We start from the raw sequence: 20,890 nt of genomic DNA, 5'->3' as shown, positions 1-20,890 counted from the left end.
ATAACTGACGGAGGCAGCAGGTGTCCAAGGAATGATGAATGGGCAGCAACATAAAACAGACACCTTTCATTATAGGTGGATGAAAAACACTGTTTAAAAGGACATTACAGAGCAGTTCTTGTGGCTATTTCTCTGTGCTGGCAAGATAAATTAAAGGTCTCTCAGTACCAGCATGTGTAAGTGAAGGACTGAAAACCAAAACTCTCAGGTGCACCGACCACCATTGTTTGTGCCTTCTCAGCCAAATCATTACACTTCCAATGTAAAGGTTTTTTTTGATTTTTAAATTCTTTAAAATGAATTATTTTCAAACAATAAAAGAAATGTAATATTCAAAATTAAAATGTAAAGAAAGAAAAACACTTAACACATACGCCCTAATACAGTCATTGTCCATGACTCCTCTCATTCACCTCAATAACAGCACGTCTGCAAAAGAGCATACAGAAAGAAGATGAAAGATAGAGAAATACATTGGAATTCTGAGGGAAAAAAAAAAAAAAAAAAAAAAAAAAAAAAAGAAAAGAAGAGACATTCTCTGCTTGGGCTTCCTGTTTCCATTGAAAATGAAGAAGGAAAAGGGCACATTTTTTGCTGCCAACAAATGGAACTAAGAAAGTAATGACCAAAAAGGGCAGCAATGTTTAGATTAAACTTTCAAAAGGAACACCAAAGGTATGATGATTTAAACATAAATAAATACTCCCTAATACTATTAAATGGTTTTAGGTGAAGAAACAAAGTTGACTGACATTAGAGAATGAAGCAGGGCTGACGCAGAACAGAAACAGTGACTCAGAGGAAAACATGAGGAGATTCTGCAGCCCCACTCCTACATAACACTATAAAAAAGGATGGGTAGGAACATCTGTATTTAGCTCACCACAGCCATGCAAATGGATGGAGGCACCAGAGATTGCTGAGCAGCTCAATGCACCCAAAAGTCAATGTGAGGAACTACTGACAGATAGTAGCAGCTCAATGCACCCAAAAGTCAATGTGAGGAACTACACAGAGCCTGGCAGCAAATGACAATCCATATATTCAAATATGAAAGAAAATGTGAACTTGTGGGAGCTAATTATTGCAGTCTTTTTTGCAAGTTACTCAGCCAAGCAACACATTGTCAGCACTGTACAAATCACACCAAGTTAGTATTTACTAGGGCTAATTTTGAGTGAGTAAGCCAAGGCAGCGAAACCTTTCCTGCAGTGCATTACACTGCCAAAAAAAATTTCTGAATCAGAGGCTCTGTGGCCATAGATGACGACAAGAAAAAGGTCACACGTGTACACCTGCAAAAGAATTGGGTTCTGTGTGGAAAGCCTTTCCTTATGGTGCACCTCCTTGTTTTCTTCTTTTCTCTGTGTATCTCCATTGCTTTGAGCACTGGAAGCAATAAATTCCAAAATGAGCAATATAGCTGTTGGGCCTGAATCCATACAAGAACAATAGAAGAGCATTAAAAGTTGCATTTCACTGATCATTTTTATGATGTGCAGGGGACACGAAACAGCCTTTCTCCCTCTCACCCTACCAAGTGTTTTCTCTGTATGTGGTAATTCATATAATAATTATAACAACTACTACTACCACTGATATTGAATTCTAGCACTTCTTTAAATAGTGGATTGAACTTCAGGTTCTTATACTGGATATGCTACACTAAAGAAATAGGAACAAAAAACCAGAAGATCAATCTGACTTGCCTTTACAAACTGAAGAACAATATAAAGAGCATTGTCCAACCAGCAGTTAATTCTGAACAGAATTTAGAGGCACTGCTAAAAGTATAATAAGGTAAACCTTCAGCAGTCATTTTACAGCGTAAGGAATGAACACCTCATCCTTTCCCACAGCTCTTCACTTGCCAATGCCCCTGTGCACAAGTGGCCTCTGCTCCCTGATGTGACTGAGATGGGCAGCAGCCACGGGGACCATTCTGAGAGAACATCAAGGCTGGAGGCAAGGGACCCCTGCCAAAGGCAGTTCAGCAGGGCTGGCACAGCAAACACGCCTCTGGCCAGGAGGTTTTCCATCCCATACCAAACTGCCCTTGCACCTTGTGAGTGGGTGCCTCCCAGAGTGTCCCACTGGGAGCAGGAGGGTGCTCTGCAGCAAGTGTCCCCAAAACTTCCTGTGCCTTGGTGTGCATCAGTGCCCCAAGGGCACATGAACAGGGTCCCTCTCTGAGGAAACTGCACTGAAAGATGCCCTCCCACACAATATGGAATGCACTGCAAGAGGCTTCCTGCCACACATGTACTCCAAAGTCAACACACAGACCAGCCCCAAGCAGAGTGGATGTCAGATCCTCTGGGACAAGTGCTGGCCAGGGTTAGATCCAGTCCCCTCCATCTGCACGACTTGGCAAAGCAGACATGGCTTTGGCTTCTGCAGTCTTTACACTTCATGTTCAGATACAAGTAAGTTGTAAACATGTACAGAGAAGTTTGCACAGAGTGTATCATCATAATGTAAACAGATATTGATGCATCTCCAGTAAATTTTCCTCTGGCTCATGGGTGAGGCTAAGAAATTTTACCTTCCTTTAGTAACACTGTTAGCATATGACATAACTCAGAGAGAAAAGCTATTCTGGGGAAAAATCAGAAAATTGTTCTGCTACTAAATGGAGAAAAAAAATCTCAGTACAAATACAGAGTCTAGGCAGTACAAAGTTTATGACATCATGGCTTAGCACCATTCAAATAGCTTCATCCTTCCTTTAAAATTAAATGACAGCTTCACACCAACACACCTGATATATTCTGATATACAGTACGAGACCTATGGATGTGTGCACTTACACACACAGGTGAACATTAAAAAAAAATCCTGGCAAATGGAGAAGAATACAGCCAGGCTCACAAATGCACTGTGTCCATCAGCAAGGTGAAATGAAAAATGGCTCTTACACAAATCTCTGTAAATGCTTACTGCCTCTTTCAGATAATCAAACACCCATTTCAGTCAGGGAAACTGGGAAGTGATAAATTCCCTCCGTGCTCTGTGCTTGTGTGTAACAGTGAAACCCCAGCAGGTGCCCCGGGGGCTGGGATTTCCCGAGTCACTGAGCCTGTCCCCAGGTGAGGTGTGCCATTGGCAGAGGACAGCTCTGAGCAGCCAGGGAGCAGTGCTGGGCCCATGCTCCTGGGCCCATGCTCCCGGCACCATGCTCCTGGGCCCATGCTCCTGGCACCATGATCCTGGGACCATGCTCGTGGGACCATGCTCCTGGGACCATGCTCCTGGCACCATGCTCATGGGCCCATGCTCCTGGCACCATGCTCCTGGCACCATGCTCCCGGCACCATGCTCCTGGGCCCATGCTCCTGGCACCATGATCCTGGGACCATGCTCCTGGGCCCATGCTCCTGGGCCCGTGTTCATGGGCCCATGCTCCCGGCACCATGCTCCTGGGCCCATGCTCCTGGCACCATGATCCTGGGACCATGCTCCTGGGCCCATGCTCCTGGGCCCGTGTTCATGGGCCCATGCTCCCGGCACCATGCTCCTGGGCCCATGCTCCTGGCACCATGCTCCTGGCACCATGTTCGTGGGCCCATGCTCGTGGGCCCATGCTCCTGGGCCCATGCTCGTGGGACCATGCTCCTGGCACCATGCTCCTGGCACCATGCTCCTGGCAGGTTCCTGGGCTCGGAAGGAAGGCCCAGCGGCTCCCAGAGCTCAGGCTGAGCTCAGCCACCAGGGCTGACCAAGAACGGGGCTCTCTCACCGCTCCCACCGAGACCCCACACATGGGCAAGGGCAGAGCCCACAAGGATGAACAGCTGATAGACAAACTCTGAGTAAGGAACTTAGAGCATCTTTACTACTTTAACGTCGATTTCCAACAATGAGAAATTGTCTTTGGTTTTGGTACATGCAAGAGAGTCAGAAGAATATTGAAAGACGTTTCCTGCGTGATGTGAAAAACTGGATTTAAATCCCATCCATTAGAGTGCAAAACAAACCATTTAGCTAATTCCACTGTGAAATTTAAAACTCATGGTAAAGAAATACATTAAAGGCTTTTTCACAATCACAAGAAGATGAAATATAGTTGAAACATGCATGTAAAATGTGTACATTTTCCCTATAGAGATAATAAATACGCTAAATAGCTATTTTCTTCCTAATTATTTGCATAATGTGAGAGGATAATGTATGCAACTAAACTCATAAATTAATCCTGAAGATTTTTGCATGTGAGCTATTTCTGAGTAGAGTCATATTGCATTCAACCATAAAATCAACACCAGGTTATTCTATAAAATACAGCACAGCATGATAAACACAAAATTATTTTTACTGCCTATTAATCCACATATATTAGAAACGTCAAGCTTAGTGGGGCGCTGGTGCTGTGGGTATGATTTGGAGTGTAAGGATAATGGGGGCTGGAGAGCTAAAAGAGATTTTCTTGTACCACTATTTCCTATCTTAGGGAAGATAAAATTCTCTCTGCTGTGACCTGTGCGTTTTGTTCCAGATGCATCAAATGCTTCCTTCATCTTTTATTTAACAGGCTGATGCCCAGCTCAGGTGCCAGCAGAGCAGAGCCAGGCTGGGATGTGAGTGCAGTGTCCATAAAACAGGATCACGTCCTGATCAGCCACAGCTCATCCAACACGCCCTTCCCCACTGACACAGGCTGGGCCACCAACCCACCCAGGGGCTCCTTGCTCTTCCAGCCTTGCTTTCAGAGGGATTTTTCAGCCTATCACCATGTGACCCTCAGGTACAATTGCAAAAGGGGTAAGCAGTGCCCAAGCCCTCACCACACAGCCCTAAGGATGCTCCAGAGACACAGGGAATGGACAGCCATGAGTGCAGCTCCTCCCAGCTCCACTGCTTTTTAAAGCAATTTCTGCAATGCATGAGCTGAGTGAGAAAGTTAAATGTGCAAAGACACTTCAAGTTCCACCAGCAACCCTGATATTTATAGTCAGCCCTTAGTAAGCACAAATGACTCTGACTCCAACATTGACGCCACCTCTTTATCAGCTTAAATATTTGAGGAGACTCAGACTAGAGAGTTTCTATTAACTTAATACAAACCTCAAACAAATGTGTCTAAATTATCACCACCTGCTCATTGACAAGAGCCTAATTCCTCCTCCCCCACGTGTGAGACTTCAGACCTTTTAATGTCTGAACATTGACAATGTGACAGTTTTAAACTTACATCATAGAACACTGACACAGTGAATGTGCCAATGTTCAACATGACTGCCAGGAAAACATAAACTGTTTGACATTTAATAAGCTTGTGTTTTCATAGAAATACAATGTGTTCTAGATGGTTTGTTTCCATGAAAACACATGGTTAGAAACGAAATGAAGAATAGTTTTCTCAGCACTAAGTACCAAAAATTAAATTTAAAAAATCATCTGACAAAAATGCACTAAAAAAAGTCAAGTAGCTTAGGATTCGCATTTATATTAAATAACCAATGAAGTGTTAAATAGAACAGCTCATGGAATTATTGTTACATCTTTTAAAATGAAGAACAAAGATATTTTTTTGAAATTCATTTTAAAGTACCAAGAGTGCTGCTCAAAGTAAAGAGAACTAACACAAAGAGAGGGCAGTTTGGGAGAACTCTATTACCCCAACTTTACAGGCAAATAGTCTGATAAGATCCTGGTTTCTTTTCTTATCAAAATTAATATTTCTATTATAGAGTGAAAAACAACTAAATATAGTATGCTGTACCACTGTGGGAATAAAGGAGAAGCTACAACACTTGACAGTGAACAAAGTGGCTCTGAAGTGGCTCTTCTGGCTCTAAAGGCAAGGGCAGCTTTTCTACTGATTCCAAAAGATACAAAACTTTCCCATTTTTTAATCTCACTGCACCTGTCTTTGATCATGTCTTTGAAGGGAAAAGTTTTGTGAGGAAAGTGAAGAGTGCAACAATTAAAGAAGTGAAGGTTTCTAGTAAAAAGAAAAGGTTGTTTTTATGAATATGATATGTTCAGAGCACAGTGTCAGGTTTCAGTTGGTAGCTGCTGTTGCACAGAGAGATTCTGGACTGTCCTAGAAATGCTCTTTTGAAAGAGGCTGAGAACTCAGACTCTGATTTTATAATCTGGGCATGCTTACCTTGATGCATGGAAGTGGAGGTGTGATGTGTTACAATCTCACTGGAATCAAACAGAAATGTCAGAGATTTAATGGATCAAATATGAAAACTGCCATCGTGCAGCTGCTGTGGTCTTTCCTGTCAGCACAGTTTGACCCCCTGCTCCAGCTGAAGCCTCTGTTTCTCTTCCTACCTCCTGAACAGACCTTCTGGTTCACAAAATGAGCCCTACCAAGTCTGATGTGGAGAGAAGCAGCATGGAGGCTCCTATGCCCGTGCCATCAAGTCATTGGGAACATGCAAGCCAAATCTGACACAAGAGAAAAAACTGCATTTACTGGACAGCCTATACCCACAACAGATATGCAGAGTCTTTTGTGCTTATGCAGAACATACAGGAAAAGATCCACCACACTGAAATGCTCAGCTTTGTGATCTCAGGATCTTGAGAAAAGGAAATAAGCAGTTAAATGTAAACCTTCCCAGTGTGGGCTTACCAGAGCACAGCACCACTTGCTAGGCTGGACCACAAGTTCAACTGCTGATTTAATCTGGAGTGAGGAAAGCAGTTTATTTATACAGCAGGTGCTGGGTTCCCACCTGCAATGCTGTCATACAACCTCCCCTCCAATACCAGTGAAAAGCAGCAAATGAACCCACAATCAAGGAATTTCTTTTGTAAACTGGGGTTGCCAGGTATTAGTTTCACAAAGAATAATGATAACAACTTCCCAAATTACTTATTCTCAATTGAGGTTCTCTGTCTCTCTTTTAAAAGGTTCCCTGTTAGAACAGGGATTTTTTGGTGTCAACATTGCTGGCTTCTCAAAGACAAAATGTTCTGGCGAAATTTACATTACTGCTTCTAAAGACAGGATTTCGTGCTAAAATGTACTCTCAAAACAGCTGACAGTGAGGTGGTGAAGTCCTGTTGACAGGACGTGGAAATTGAAGGTTGAAGTACCTGAACTGCCTCATTTCTAGGTCAGCTCTTAAGTCATGCCACCACCATCCCACATGAAGGACAACTCACCCTGCTCTGAGTTAACAAGGGCTTTTCTTACCTCCCTTCTGAAAACTGCAGGAAAAAATGATACCTTCAGTGAAATGTTTTTTGAAGTACCTAAAGCTCTGTTTAACAGGAAAATTATTTTCAGACAGCCTTTAGTACCCTTATATCCTCAAAGCAGCATGTGAAATTGTCTTTTTGAATGACCTCTTTACTTCCACCTTTACCTCAAGGACCATAACTCTGGACTGAGCCACCAATACAGGCAGAGAAAAGGAAAAAAGGTCAGAGTGAAAGAAACGTGAAGACTTAAAACAGGAAACTTGCCTTATCTCTAGAAGTTGCCTTTACAGCCAGCAAGCATCACACCTCCATATCAGTTAGGTAACATAACAAAGATAATGAAACAGTTCTTCAGACAAACACTGGTGAGAAGGATGGTTATCAACTGCTGGCTTTATCTAAGAGGAAATCACTAAATGCCTTTGGTCATGTAGTGGCTTTCTGAAACCAGAGGTTTCCCTACCTCTGTTGCACAGAGATTAAATAAAGGCTTGTATGAATTTCCAGAAAACTGCAAGAACACCACCACTCTTGTGAACTGACTTTTGAAGTTGGTGGTAAACACCTCAAAAAAAGAAAAAAAAAGGGAGAGGAAATTGCTTTGCTTCGAGGGCGTGCCTAGTCTGTTGTAGAGCAAGTGACAGTGCTGCACCTCACAACTGATAGTTTGGGCTCACTTTAAACAAAAACTTCTCATACACACAGGGGAAGCTAAGATAGATAACAAAAATATCTCACAAGTCTTTGTTTTTTCCAGCCAAGATATCATCCTGTTGGTCAAGGCTCCCTATATATTTCACTTATGTTTTTTACAATAACTCGTTGAAGGTTCAGTTCTAGTTCAATTTGAGAATCTAACCATTAATGGCAGTAAGGTTAAGAAAGGAAACTTCCCAAAGTCCCAGATGCAATCCTTTAAAACAGTAGCTTCTACTTAGGTGAGATCCTTTCCTTTGATCAAGTGAACTGTGAATCCAAACCCAGACAATAAAGTGATTTAAGGCAAGGTGACTGCAATGGGGTTAAAGACCAAGTCAAGGTTCTACCACTGTGTGTTTTAAAAGCAAGAGGTAAAGTAGCAATGGATATTTACACTCAATTCAAAGGTATTCACACTGGAGAAGGTAATTTTGCTACTGACATAGTCTCTCTCTCTCCTCCCCTGCATAAAACATACTTAGAAAAAAGCTTATTTCAATCCTCTGATGCTCATTTCAATGTGCACTAATCAGCACATCAGTATATGCCAAAGCACACATATTTTAACTATTCTTTTGTAGTGAATGTGCAGTTAATTCAATGTAAGTAATTTTGGCATTACAGAAATATGGTGTCATTTTGTCTTATTGAGAATGCACCGTGGTTTTTCTCATGTTTTCACCTGCAACACAACTACTAAGACACAAGAAAACATTTAACTATTCCTCTATGCCAAACTAACACCAGGCACCATTTTTCCTGAGTGTTTCAGTTTAATGAAGAATTTTGCAGAAGGAATTTGTGTGTGGGTAAGGTTTGGGTAAGCAGGACCATCTTCCCACCCCTTGTACAAATTACAAAAGCAGCTGACATTTAAGAACTCAAACTCACACCAAAGTATCTGTCACTATGGTTTCATCCATGTAAACCTCAAAGCTCACCTGTACTCCTACCTGTAACTCATATCTGGCAAGATTTCTGAAATGCTGCCTGCACAGTTCTCCTTCCTTGCTCTCCCACCATCCCCAGCAAAGCAAAATACACAAATATACATATTTAGCAATATAGCTCAAAACTATTCAAGTGTTCCGAAAACAAAAGGAAAAAAGTTGAAACATTGAATTTTAAGTAGTCTGTATCCCAAATTCCCTCAGGATTCTATTTGATTTTGGGTTGATCCATTTCTGTGCCTTTTCAGTTGCAAGTTTTAGCTCTTTAGACCAACCCACATTGTCCTTTGAAACTTTTTGTCCTTGCTACTTCATCATGCTAGGAGACTTAAAGGGAGAAAAACCTGAGTAGCAAAACTATATTTAAATGAGGAGCTTTACAAATATCATCATCATTTGGTCATAATATTAAGAACAAGCTCCTCATTAGGAGCTGAGGTGATTACCTGATCTGCCATAAGGAGCTGCCTTAGTTACTGTCTGCATCAGACTGTGCTCCCAGCTGGGTCAACATTTAAATAATTCTAGGTTGATGTGCTTAGAGAAAGGCTGCAAAACTTCCAATATTTTCACAGTCCTTATTAAGCTTAGCTATCAACATACATTAAAGAGCCCTTTTCAGGTTCAATAGTTGTGTCAGGATGGCAAGTGCTCAAGTCTAGCAATGCACTGTCAAATAAATGAGTCTATTAGGAATGATGGAATCAGTCCCTGGTTTCAAAATTCAGATAATAAAATGTGCTTTTTTTGGTTCAGATACCAACCTTGGAGAAGTCCCTATGACTATGCTTGCTTTAGAATCATTAGAATTCAGCCTTACTACAAAAAAATGCAGCACTGTGTTATAAACAATGTCATGAACTGAAATGTAAGCAGAAAACTCCAGATTCTTCTCAAAGCATGAAAAAAGGTAGCAGCAATAAATCTGTAGGAAAAAAATATCCACTTGGACTTTTGATGTTTGAACAAATGGTATACAGATCATGTTTTAATCTTCATTTTAATGCTAATTTAGTCCCAACACTTTGCTGTATTTGGTGGTAATCCGTTCACAAAGATTCACCTTTCTATAAAGATTGAAGTAACCTTTATAGAAAGGTGAATCTTCAAGGAACTGTTCAAATCAAACCAAATGAGTCTTGCACAAGTCTTGTTTAGAAAGTACAATTATTTCTTAGGGAGCTATTGCAAAGGATGTAGTCAAAAGTATTTCCCTGTAAGCACAGTTAGACTGGCTAGACTTAGGCTATTCAGAGCCAAAATATGCAACCCATATATTAAAGAAGAAAGTCATGAGCAGTAACACTTCCTATTTGCTTTCACATTGTTTGCATTGAAAAATATACAGAATGCAAAAGTAGATTTGGAGAAGTCTCATCTGTCAGTTTTCTAGTGCCCAAGACATTCAAAATCTGAAAAAAAAAAAAAATTAACTTAATGACTTTGCAAAGAACAACTCCTACTGCTCTCAGAGTTGGATTAAAGTCTTAGAATGGGAAGAATATCAGATATTTTTAAGCTGAGATTCAGCCCATAACACAATTCTCTTCTATAACCAATAAACACACCAAAATTGTGGACAGCTGTTCTTATCAAGCTGGAAACATTAACTTCATGTAACAGCTGCAAGAATTCTAAAGACAGGAGATGTTAAAAACAACAAAAAGCAGGCAATGCTAAGAGGGCTGATGAAAGCACATTTCAGCCAAGAGGATTCACTGAGGCAGCTGCAATAGGATTCAGAGCAGTCCCACACTCTCCTGTTAAAGTGCATTGCACCACAGGAGGTGTTCATCACTTCATTCACCATTTCCTACATCAGAGGAACAGCCTTAGGAATTAAGAGACAGAAAAAAGAAGGGTAAAAAACATGCAAGAGCAACTTCTATGAATTTATAAAGCAAGACTTAGCTATAAGAGAACACTACAGACGCTCCCAAAGTATTTACTGCCTGCATCCACAAACAGTTCAAATTTATTTTTGAGTCATGTCCACAATCTTTTAATGCCCATCAACCACACTAACAGAATTTAGACCTCTAATGTGAGAAACTCCTTAATGCTCTCCTAACACTTCACCATTCTTTAAAACATGGGCCTTCAAATATTTTTTAAACATTGAAGAGAATGTCTCTGCCCATCTTGTCTGCTTCCACAGGAGCAACCAGAAAAAGAAATGAAGTGTGAGCAGAACAGGAATATATTGATTTTCAATTTAGAAGTATCTGATTCATAATCCAATAAATTTTCATACTGAATTATTAACATTTTGCAAATACTTATCAGTCTTCATTTGTTAAAATTACTTTTCAACTCATTTGCTGTTTTTCTCTTGCTCTGGTCTGCATACTACTTCATTATTAAAGGCACCAAAACCCCTATCTGAGGGTATTTACCAGAAAACTCAGAGTAAAGTAAGCCCATAAATAATGGTTACAGCCAAAACCCCCAAACAGATAGAAGCTGCTCCATATACTCAGAACAGAACCAGAGAAGAGACCTGATATTATCTTCAAGTGCAACTAATAGACAGAGTTCCCGCTGGGACTTCCAGGACAGTACATTTAATTGCTTGTTCTATCAGCCTTAGAGAAAATGAAATGTTCCTTCCAAGTGTGCCAAAGGCTTGGGGCCCAGGCACATGCCAAGCTTTTGGGCAGCTAAGAGAAGATCAGAGGCAACAGGTTTGGCTCAGCTCTGGCCTGTTATTCTGTGAGGGCACAAAACATACATTAATAAAATAATTATGATATTTTAGCTATCCCCATGGCTGTTTCCACATGGGTAAAAGGGCTGGTCTCTCTCACAAATGTTGGAATTTTTACAGAGAAAATATTTCACTGGTGCAGAACTGCCAGGAAGAACCAGATCATGCACAGATTTCACCTACAGCCATGTCATGGACATCCCACACCGCACCCATTGCTATCCTGCGTATTCTTTTCTCCCAGAAAACAGCCAGAAATCCTTTTTAACTTTAAAAATATTCCCTCCTCTCCTCAGTTTTTGACTTCATACCTTCATCTTTGGCCCTGTACTCAATAATTTGGCCAACCAAAAAGAAGGCAACGTTCATTTTCTCTCAGGCAACAAACAAGTCACTGACACAGTGTTTTGTGTGGCAACCAAACCAAACCTTCCACAGGGATGGCCTCAAAGGGGAATTAAAGGCACAAACTTGAGCTGCTAAGGGTGAGGCTTGCTTTGGCTCACAACAGGGAAGTTTAAAAAAAAAAAAAAAGAAAAAAAAACATACGAAGAGAAAAAGAAAGAAGTGTAGCCGTAGTTCACTAAAAGTTTTGAACAAGAGAACAGCCCTAGATAGCTGTCTTCAGATTCTTCATCAGGGCAAACAGTGCTTCAAGGACAAGCAGGAAAGTAGCAGCTATTTGAGGCAACTTCATTATAAAATCATTTTTAATAAGCAATCTGAACAAAGAGAGGGAATGCTCTTGCCGAGAAGCCCCCAAGGGATCTTAAGGCTGCCCAGTAAAGTTATTAGGAGGTTACACACAGGGGACCAAACAGCTATTTTATTGGCCTCAGGGGACAGGGTTTAGTTTTCACCTGTTCTCTTTAGGCCTTGGTGCTAACAGCAGATCCTGTTAACCATCAGTTTTCTGAAGGCTCCCGTTTTGTGAGGGAAAAGTATCATTTACTTACTTTAGTCTGCACATGAAACATGTGAGGTGAAGTCAGCAGTACAATGCACAGTAGATTAGTAATTATAAATCAGATCAGAAAAAAAAATGACAATGGCTTTCCCTTTAATGCAATTAAACAAAGAAACTAGATTGCTGAGAAATGTTGAGAAATCTTTAGCAGTGGCAGTAAATACAATATGGAAAGTAAAATCAGAGAAGAAGAGCAATCTGGGTCTTGGGTTCCATTAAGCTGCAAACATTAATATATGCTTGTAGAACTTTGGTGAAAAGCAGTTCTAGAAATGCTGCATATCTGAGAAGCTGAAGAGCTGTCTTCTGCCCCAGATCTGCCTCTGCATTTTTAACAAGCAGTGTGCTCTTAGCAACTGCTGAGAGTCCGGGAGAGGAAGGCCATGATGCAGGCAGGGATCTCTGTCCAGGACAGAGTTAAGTGCATGCCTTTGTCTCCATGGGCACAACATTCCCTGGTTCTGGCTCCTTGTGCTGCAGCAGCACTGCAGGCAAAGGCTCAGGGGCTGCTCAGGGCAGTGCAGTGCTGCACACACTGAGCTCTGTCACCCAGCTCTGGTCACACACAGGGCTCTGTCACACACACTGGGCAGTGCTGCACACACTGAGCTCTGTCACCCAGCTCTGGTCACACACAGGGCTCTGTCACACACACTGGGCAGTGCTGCACACACTGAGCTCTGTCACCCAGCTCTGGTCACACACAGGGCTCTGTCACACACACTGGGCAGTGCTGCACACACTGAGCTCTGTCACCCAGCTCTGTCACACACTGGGCAGTGCTGCACACACTGAGCTCTGTCACACACTGGGCAGTGCTGCACACACTGAGCTCTGTCACCCAGCTCTGGTCACACACAGGGCTCTGTCACACACACTGGGCAGTGCTGCACACACTGAGCTCTGTCACCCAGCTCTGGTCACACACAGGGCTCTGTCACACACACTGGGCAGTGCTGCACACACTGAGCTCTGTCACCCAGCTCTGTCACACACTGGGCAGTGCTGCACACACTGAGCTCTGTCACACACTGGGCAGTGCTGCACACACTGAGCTCTGTCACCCAGCTCTGGTCACACACAGGGCTCTGTCACACACACTGGGCAGTGCTGCACACACTGAGCTCTGTCACCCAGCTCTGTCACACACTGGGCAGTGCTGCACACACTGAGCTCTGTCACACACAGGGCTCTGTCACACACTGGGCAGTGCTGCACACACTGAGCTCTGTCACACACACTGGGCAGTGCTGCACACACTGAGCTCTGTCACACACACTGGGCAGTGCTGCACACACTGAGCTCTGTCACACACACTGGGCAGTGCTGCAGACCCCTGAGCTCTGCCACTGCCAGCTCTGTCACACACAGCTCTGTCACACACAGCGGGCAGTCAAGCTGACCTCCCTCCCTATGGTACAGTCAAGATTTCCCATCTCCAGTGTACACCTGAAATGTGAATTTCCCCCTTAGTCCAGAGTTCCTGTGTGTTGGCAAAGGACACTGAGCCAAGATACACCCTGAGACCAACACCTACAGCCAGATGAGTGTAGGAACAGCCCCAGTGAGGAAAGGCTTGGGATCTCAGATAGCAGAAGGGACAAGTTTACTTCTACTATCCTTTGCCTACAAAGTTGCCAGTTTTTCATGCAAATGGTTTTATTTAGTGCTAAAAATCAAAACCACACAGTTTTCACTTAATTTTCCAGCAGGAGCTCATGTCATTAAAAGCAGCATCTAGCTTTGGAAACATTTCTTATCTGCCAGAAATCAACTGAGAGGATAATTTCAGTTTAAGTAAGGAACAGTTCACCCAACATTAAGGAATTCATACAGAGATGCCTACTGACATAATTGTTTATGAAAATTACGCTAATTTAAATATCTGGATAAATCACAAGAAGAAACATGCTCTTTCTCTCCAAATGGTGATAATTCAGTCTAAATGAATGGAGCAGTTGTCACTTCTGGCCTCAGCTCAGAAAAGCCATGCTCCACACTGGTGGCAGTGAACTGCAGGTGCACTATCCCCAGAAAGCTGAACCCAGTGAGCAGCCCCCAGTTCAAAGCAGCACCAGGTTCATCCAGGTAAGAGCAGCCCTGCAGGCCCCACCTCTGCTCTGATGAGTGGGTGTCACTCAGAGCCAGGGGTTCTGGTGCTTTCCTGCTGTGAAACAACATTCCAAAGGAGCTCTGGACAGAAATCTGTCAGGAAGCCTGTAAAATTGATGCATTTTTTACTGTCCTACCAATGCAAGGTAAGCAAATGACTGAATGTGTCTGGCCATCAGTGCAGATGTGAACTCCAGCTATGCAATCCAACTCCTTCAAAGCTCCTAACTGTGGCTCCTCACAACCCAAACAGTGAGAGGAAGAAGGTTCCATTACAGCCTGAATTGGTGCAACACTCACGTTCTGCATCTGCAGAAACCCCTTACTTTGAGAGGCAAGTTCAAACTCATTTAACAAAGTCAGTGCCCAAGATAAAACAGGGACCTGAAGAAAAATAATGTGATTGATTTGTGTGACAGCTGAGTCACAAGTGGTCTGGTAGAGGCCATGAAACTAATTACATGGAGTGTGGCAAGACTTAGATTGAAAATGCCAGAAACAAAATACTCCACACTTCAGGACAGCCTAAAGCCCAGTGGGTCAGTGCTAAAAGCCAGGTCCTTTGCAGCCTTCTGTTTCCCAGAATTTCAAATTTTCATCATCACTGAGACAATGATGCCTTTCTGAATTTGCAAAAAGGGTGAAGTTGTGCAAAGTTACAATTCACTTGCAGTACTTTTCTTTTCAGAACATGAGACATGGCAGGAAGAGGGCTGTTTCACAAATATTGCTGCCAATCAAATGATCAGAAAAGAATCTAAATGTCAGTCATGTCCTTCTCGAGTCAAAAAGAACTGAAAGACCAGAAGCCCCACTTTGTATGGAAGATGAGACAGCACTTGTCCTCTACCATCTGACACACTTCAGCTTATCTAAAGTGATGGCTAACCTGACAAATAGCCATGTGAGCTCAAGAGAATTATTCTACAAACAGACAGAAGGCATGTGTTTTTTTCTTCAAAAGCCTGTTTAATCTTAAACTTGAACTGAGCAGAGAAGGGCATTTTGGGGTGGATAACATTTATCCCCTTAGTGCTCCTTGGAAGACTATTGAATTCCCTGTTTAAAAGCGTCAGATTTTGAAACAATTAAACTGTAATAAAGAGAAAATGTGGAGAAGCACCAATGAAGTAGAATACTTGGAGAAATGCATCAAAAAGTATAAAAATCTCTCAGGTTTTATTTAGATAGTTACATTATGAAAGACCTGCATTTCTTTAGCACTCTATATTGCATGTGTACAAATATTAATCTCTTGTTGGATTCAGACCTACCTGAGCACCTGCCATCAGCACAGGAGTTCAGTTTCAGCTGACTGGACACCTTTGTCACAGACTAATGTCACCAAAGGGATAAAATGTACCCAGACCCTCAAACAATAAACCCAGGAAAAATTAAGTACTGGAGACAGATCCCCACCAATTTCAAAACCTGCACAACTCAATGAAGTCTGAAAAGGATTAATTGGATGTTTGAAATGCATCATGTATCAAACTTTCTGGCATTATGTTAAAAACATTTTTTTTCTCTACTAATTTCTTTCCTCTTTTCCACTCATTTTCTCCACTCCATTTCTTTCTCCCTAATTAAATCACAGGTCATTAGAAACAAGTGGTAGTTTACTGTCAGTCAACACTCTCATATGCCACACATTGTAAAACTGGAATAAGGCAATTTCATCCATATTTCTAAAAATCACAGCAGGCAAGGTGTAACACTACACAAAGTGTTTGCAAGAATGTTTCTTGAAATTTCTTTGCAGCAATTTTAACTCTACGTAACTTCATTTGGATAACTTATTTATTCTGATACAAAGTGATAGGTAAATTCTAGAGCATATCTTGGTGCACAAACTCTTTCTCTGTCATTTGTAGTTGTTAACAACTCAGACTTTGTAATGCTTCTATTTGGGTGCTTATATTATTTTTTCTAACTCATTCCAAAACTGTAAATTTTATTAGTTTTTTCTATTCAATTAAAAACCCTAATTCTAGGCAACAAGGGGGGGGGGAAAAAAAGCTTACTGTGCATGGTGCTGAAATGCCAAAGATGCACAATTTACATCCATTCCTACTCTATGAGAATTTGTCATAACAGGAATGAATCCTAAAAGAACTTCACCCAAAACAGAATGAAACCTCATACATATTTGCTAGCAAACGTAGCTTACATTTTCATCATGCCAATTACAGCCTATTGCTCCTTCTATTTTAATCCCTGCTTAATGGGCAAGCTTATCTTCCCATTATTCAGGCAACTTTTCTGTTCATGCTTCAGCAATTGCATGACAACTGATTAACAAATCGGGGAACTACTCTTTGACAGCCCTCTCAGAAAAGCACAGAGTTCTCAACATGAAAGACACTGGCACCCTAATTTCTGTTTGAACTAGATGAAAGGCCTTGGATGGTGAGCACTACTAATCATCTCTCACAGTTGAGAAACACATCTTTTTTTCATCACAGGCCTGAAACTGCTTCAGCTGAGATCCAGGGTGACAACAGTGCACCAGTTTGGGGTGGCTGAGGAGCTGTTCCCCGTGCTCTCCAGCTCTGTGCTCACTGCTTCATCTTCCCTGCGAAATTCCCAAAGCTGGGGCCGTGGCTCTGTGGGTCAGCTCGAGGCACTGCTGTACAAAAGCCAGGGGGGTTTTGGCTGGTTCCCAAACCAACACTCACCTGCACACACGAGAGCCCAGCACTGAGCTGGCACAAACACCCAGCACCTCCAGAGAGGGGCGGCCCCACGCCAGGGCTGCCCCCGTGGGCAAGGCTGGGCACTGCCTGGCCTGCAGGCACATGGAGCACTCCAGTGCCCTGTGCTGCCAGTGCCAGTCAGCAGGAGCTCCAACATTCCCCAAAAATACCAGGGTGACATTCTGCCCCCAGCTGCCTGCCTGGAGCTCTCACTGAGTTCAACAAAACCAGTGCTCAGCCAAGGAGTCTCTGGCCCTCAGGGTGCTTTAGGCAGCAAGCCCATCTAGGCAAAGCAGGACCATCATGCTCTAGAAGTTTGAGACATTTAAAATTTGTTTCAAAACTCACATGAATCAGCTTCTCATTTGAAATTCTCAAATCTGCTTTTTAACTCTACGCAGAGAGATTTCATCATCTCAAGTCAGATTTTTCACTCCAGGAGTATTATAAAACCAGGAATGAAATACAAATGAAAGCCATGTAAGACACTTTGTGACATCCTAGAAAGCTGTGGTGAAAATACTTCAAAATACATAAAATGCACATATATTTGTAAATTTTGAGCAGTCTAGCACCTGTTTTGTAAGAAGGCTTTCATGGGAGTAATAGCCTCAGCTTTAGCCTACTCCTGTTTGATATCCTGGGCAAGTACAATTCCTGCACTACCAAATTGCCAAACCTCCACAGACAGTATCTGAAGAATCTCAACATACTCCTTCAGCTACAAATCCCAGCTTTTCCTCAGAACTGTGCTTTGAGCTCCCTGCAGGATAGATAAGAGTTGATCCCCAGAAATGATGTCTTTGAAGAGGATTTGGAATAAATGTATATGTAAGTAAATGCACACATCCACAGCCATTTCCAAGGTCACCACTTATGGGGGCTGCTTGCTTATATGGTTGAGAGCAAAACAAGAACCTCCAGTTGTTCATCAAGTTCCTTAAGCACAGGCAGAGAATGAGTTATCTCACAGGTTAGTGCACAGGGAGAGACAGAAGATGTACAGTTAATTTATTTTGATTTGAATCATACTGCATATGTAACAGACATATAAAAATAACCATTCTCCTCACCTGCATTTTCTGGATATGTTAATTATCAGCCAGCTGTAAGGTAGACGTAGTACAGTAAGGAATTCTGCCTTTGCTCACAACTTTCTTTTTCTGCCCTCTGACTTTACAGACACGTGAGTACCACATATACACACACTGTACATCCAACAACACTTTGGGAGAGGACTGAAACCCCTAAGGCAGAAAAAACACCAGAATTTTTAAAATGGAGCTTTCTCAGGCCAGACTAACACCAATTAGTCTGAGCACCACAGCATGGCCTAACAGAAATTCCATTTGTGAGAGAAGGGCAAATCAAAAGGTGTTACTTACATGTGTGAGTCTTCTTTGTTACAGAAATACCTGTAGGGAAGAAACGACACCGGTGTTAGCAAAGCAACCACTGAGTAAATGCTTCTGACATACAATTCATCATTAATCTATTTCATCAGACACACAGCAGCCACTCTAAAGGAGGAATGAAAATTGCCATGATTTGTACGTTCAAGGTGGAAGGATCTCCCCTCTGTGTGAAGATTTTAGGGGTACATTCTCTCCTTACACCTCCCCAGTAAATGTTTCAACATGCATTGCTTCAGCTTGGTTGCTGCAATGCAAATCTCCCCACTGCTGGCTTCAAACTGGAGCTGACACAAAAAGAAGATACCAGTAATGCTATGGAAGCCCCCTTTATTTTCCATGGCCAGAAATGTTCCCCCACTCCCATTAAAGCACCCAGGGATCTGAGCAGCACAAGTCATTTGCTGTGCTGTTAAGTTCAAGCAGTTCCTTGAATGCAAGCTGTAGCTTTTGCTCATGAAAACCAAACAAACAGCTCTCTCAATATGACTATTGCTTGTCAGGATTCCAAGCCAGATGCAAATATCTCCAAGCCGTTAAAGATAGACTTTCTGAAGTAATAAAGATGTTTTCATGCTAGACAGGCATGTGGCAGCAATCACCAAGGATGGTCCAGTGCCAGTGAAATCTGAGAGGCATTTCAAAGAAAGCAACAGAGTGAACAGAATGAGGCAAAATTCGTAATACCAAATAAAGATAAAATTAACTCTGTTAAATGTCATTGGAATTCATGCTTGAATACAAACAATATTGTCTCCACTTTAGTAGATAACTGGTGACATACTCAGACCCATCAGTATTTAAGCTTCACTCTCCTTGGGGGTAATTTTATGAGATGATGAGAAGGAGGTTACTGGAAGCAGTAGAAGTATTTGAAACATTTCATTTGTGATCGAGGCCTGCAATGAAATTTTGGAATTGGGATTGTCTGCCTTAATATTCATGAAAAAGGGAGAGAGCTGAATTTCCTTTGCTACCCTCCAACTCCTTCAACCATCTCTTCCAAAACAAATCACTATGGAAGGAAACAGACTTATTCAGGCTTCTTGGTTGTGGAGCATCTAAGAGAGGCAGCAAATTACAGTAACTCAGAAAAATGAAGACACCGTATTTGCAAACACAGAGCTAACTTCCAAAGCAAACAGCTTTCAAATGATTCATTTTTTTGATAGATACATAAAACCCTAGTGCCAATCCCAAATATTGAGCTATCAAGTTTGACATAACTGTCATGAGGACTTTTTTTAAAAATCACACTTATGTTGCTGTTGGCATTTTGGTTTTTAACTAGCAAGCTCTACAAGTGTGAGCACTGGGACCTTTGCTTTCCCTGAAAAGTTAAGAGGCTTCAGGCTTTGGGAAGTGAAGTTCTCAGTAGTTCCTGTGGGCAGTTTTGCAAATGTGCAAAACTGGTAAGCAATTTACAGAAATCAGAATACTAGAACTTAACTATATATGTGTGTTAACTCAAATTGAAAGGCCCTGGCCAAACCTGCACATGCCTCACAAAGGGATCATATTTGTTACAGCCACAAACTGTACAGCCAAGGTAAGCAATAAAACCAAACCAAACCCCAAGCACAATAAAAATAAACCCCTTTAGATACAACTATCCACTACAGGGGGCAAACTCATCCTTTAAATTGATAATTTCTAAGAGCAAACCTTGGGTTTTCATTGCAGTCCCAGCACTATTGGCTGGCTCAGAGTAGGGGACAGGACAGGACAGGACAGGACAGGACAGGGGGTGTGCCAAGGAGGGGAGCCCTGTTACAGGAACAGCAGCTTAGGGCAAGAACCGGGCCTGAGGGAGAAGGAGCAGAGAGGTCTGAGGCACCTTCATCAAAATGCATTCATGGGTTTCATGCAGTGCTTGGGATGAGTGCAAACCCCTCTCTCCAGGTTTTTCCAAGGGTCTGGCTCACCCTGTGAACTGGAGATTACAGCTGCTCTTGGCCCATTGGCTCTTCCAGCAAAAAAAAGCATTTTTGCTGCTGTTTGACTCCTTGAGTGACCCCTGAGCATCAGCATCCTCATCTTCACAAATTGTCCTAATATCCCCTTGGCAGACCCTCCTGCCTTGCCCTTGCTTTTCTGTCTGATTCCTATGATTTTAAGGATGTTTTATGCAATGGAAATGCATAAAGAGGAAAAGGTCTTAAATCTGAACACCATTTGCAAAA

General features: G+C 42.2%; 1 protein-coding gene across 1 annotated transcript in view; it reads right to left on the bottom strand.

Annotated features, from left to right (window-relative positions):
* The window catches only part of RORA (RAR related orphan receptor A), a 348,106-nt gene that overhangs the window by 87,013 nt on the left and 240,203 nt on the right, over window positions 1-20,890 (bottom strand). Inside the window, exon 2 of the mRNA XM_054272791.1 lies at window positions 18,681-18,710. Coding sequence (XP_054128766.1) covers window positions 18,681-18,710 — 30 coding nt within the window. The remainder of the gene's footprint in view (window positions 1-18,680; window positions 18,711-20,890) is intronic.

The sequence above is a fragment of the Melozone crissalis genome, unplaced genomic scaffold (genome assembly GCF_028551555.1).
Source record: "Melozone crissalis strain CALT ecotype California unplaced genomic scaffold, PUWL_Pcris_2 ptg000014l_1, whole genome shotgun sequence".
Classification (NCBI taxonomy): Eukaryota; Metazoa; Chordata; class Aves; order Passeriformes; family Passerellidae; genus Melozone; species Melozone crissalis.
This window is presented reverse-complemented; position numbering and strand designations above follow the sequence as displayed.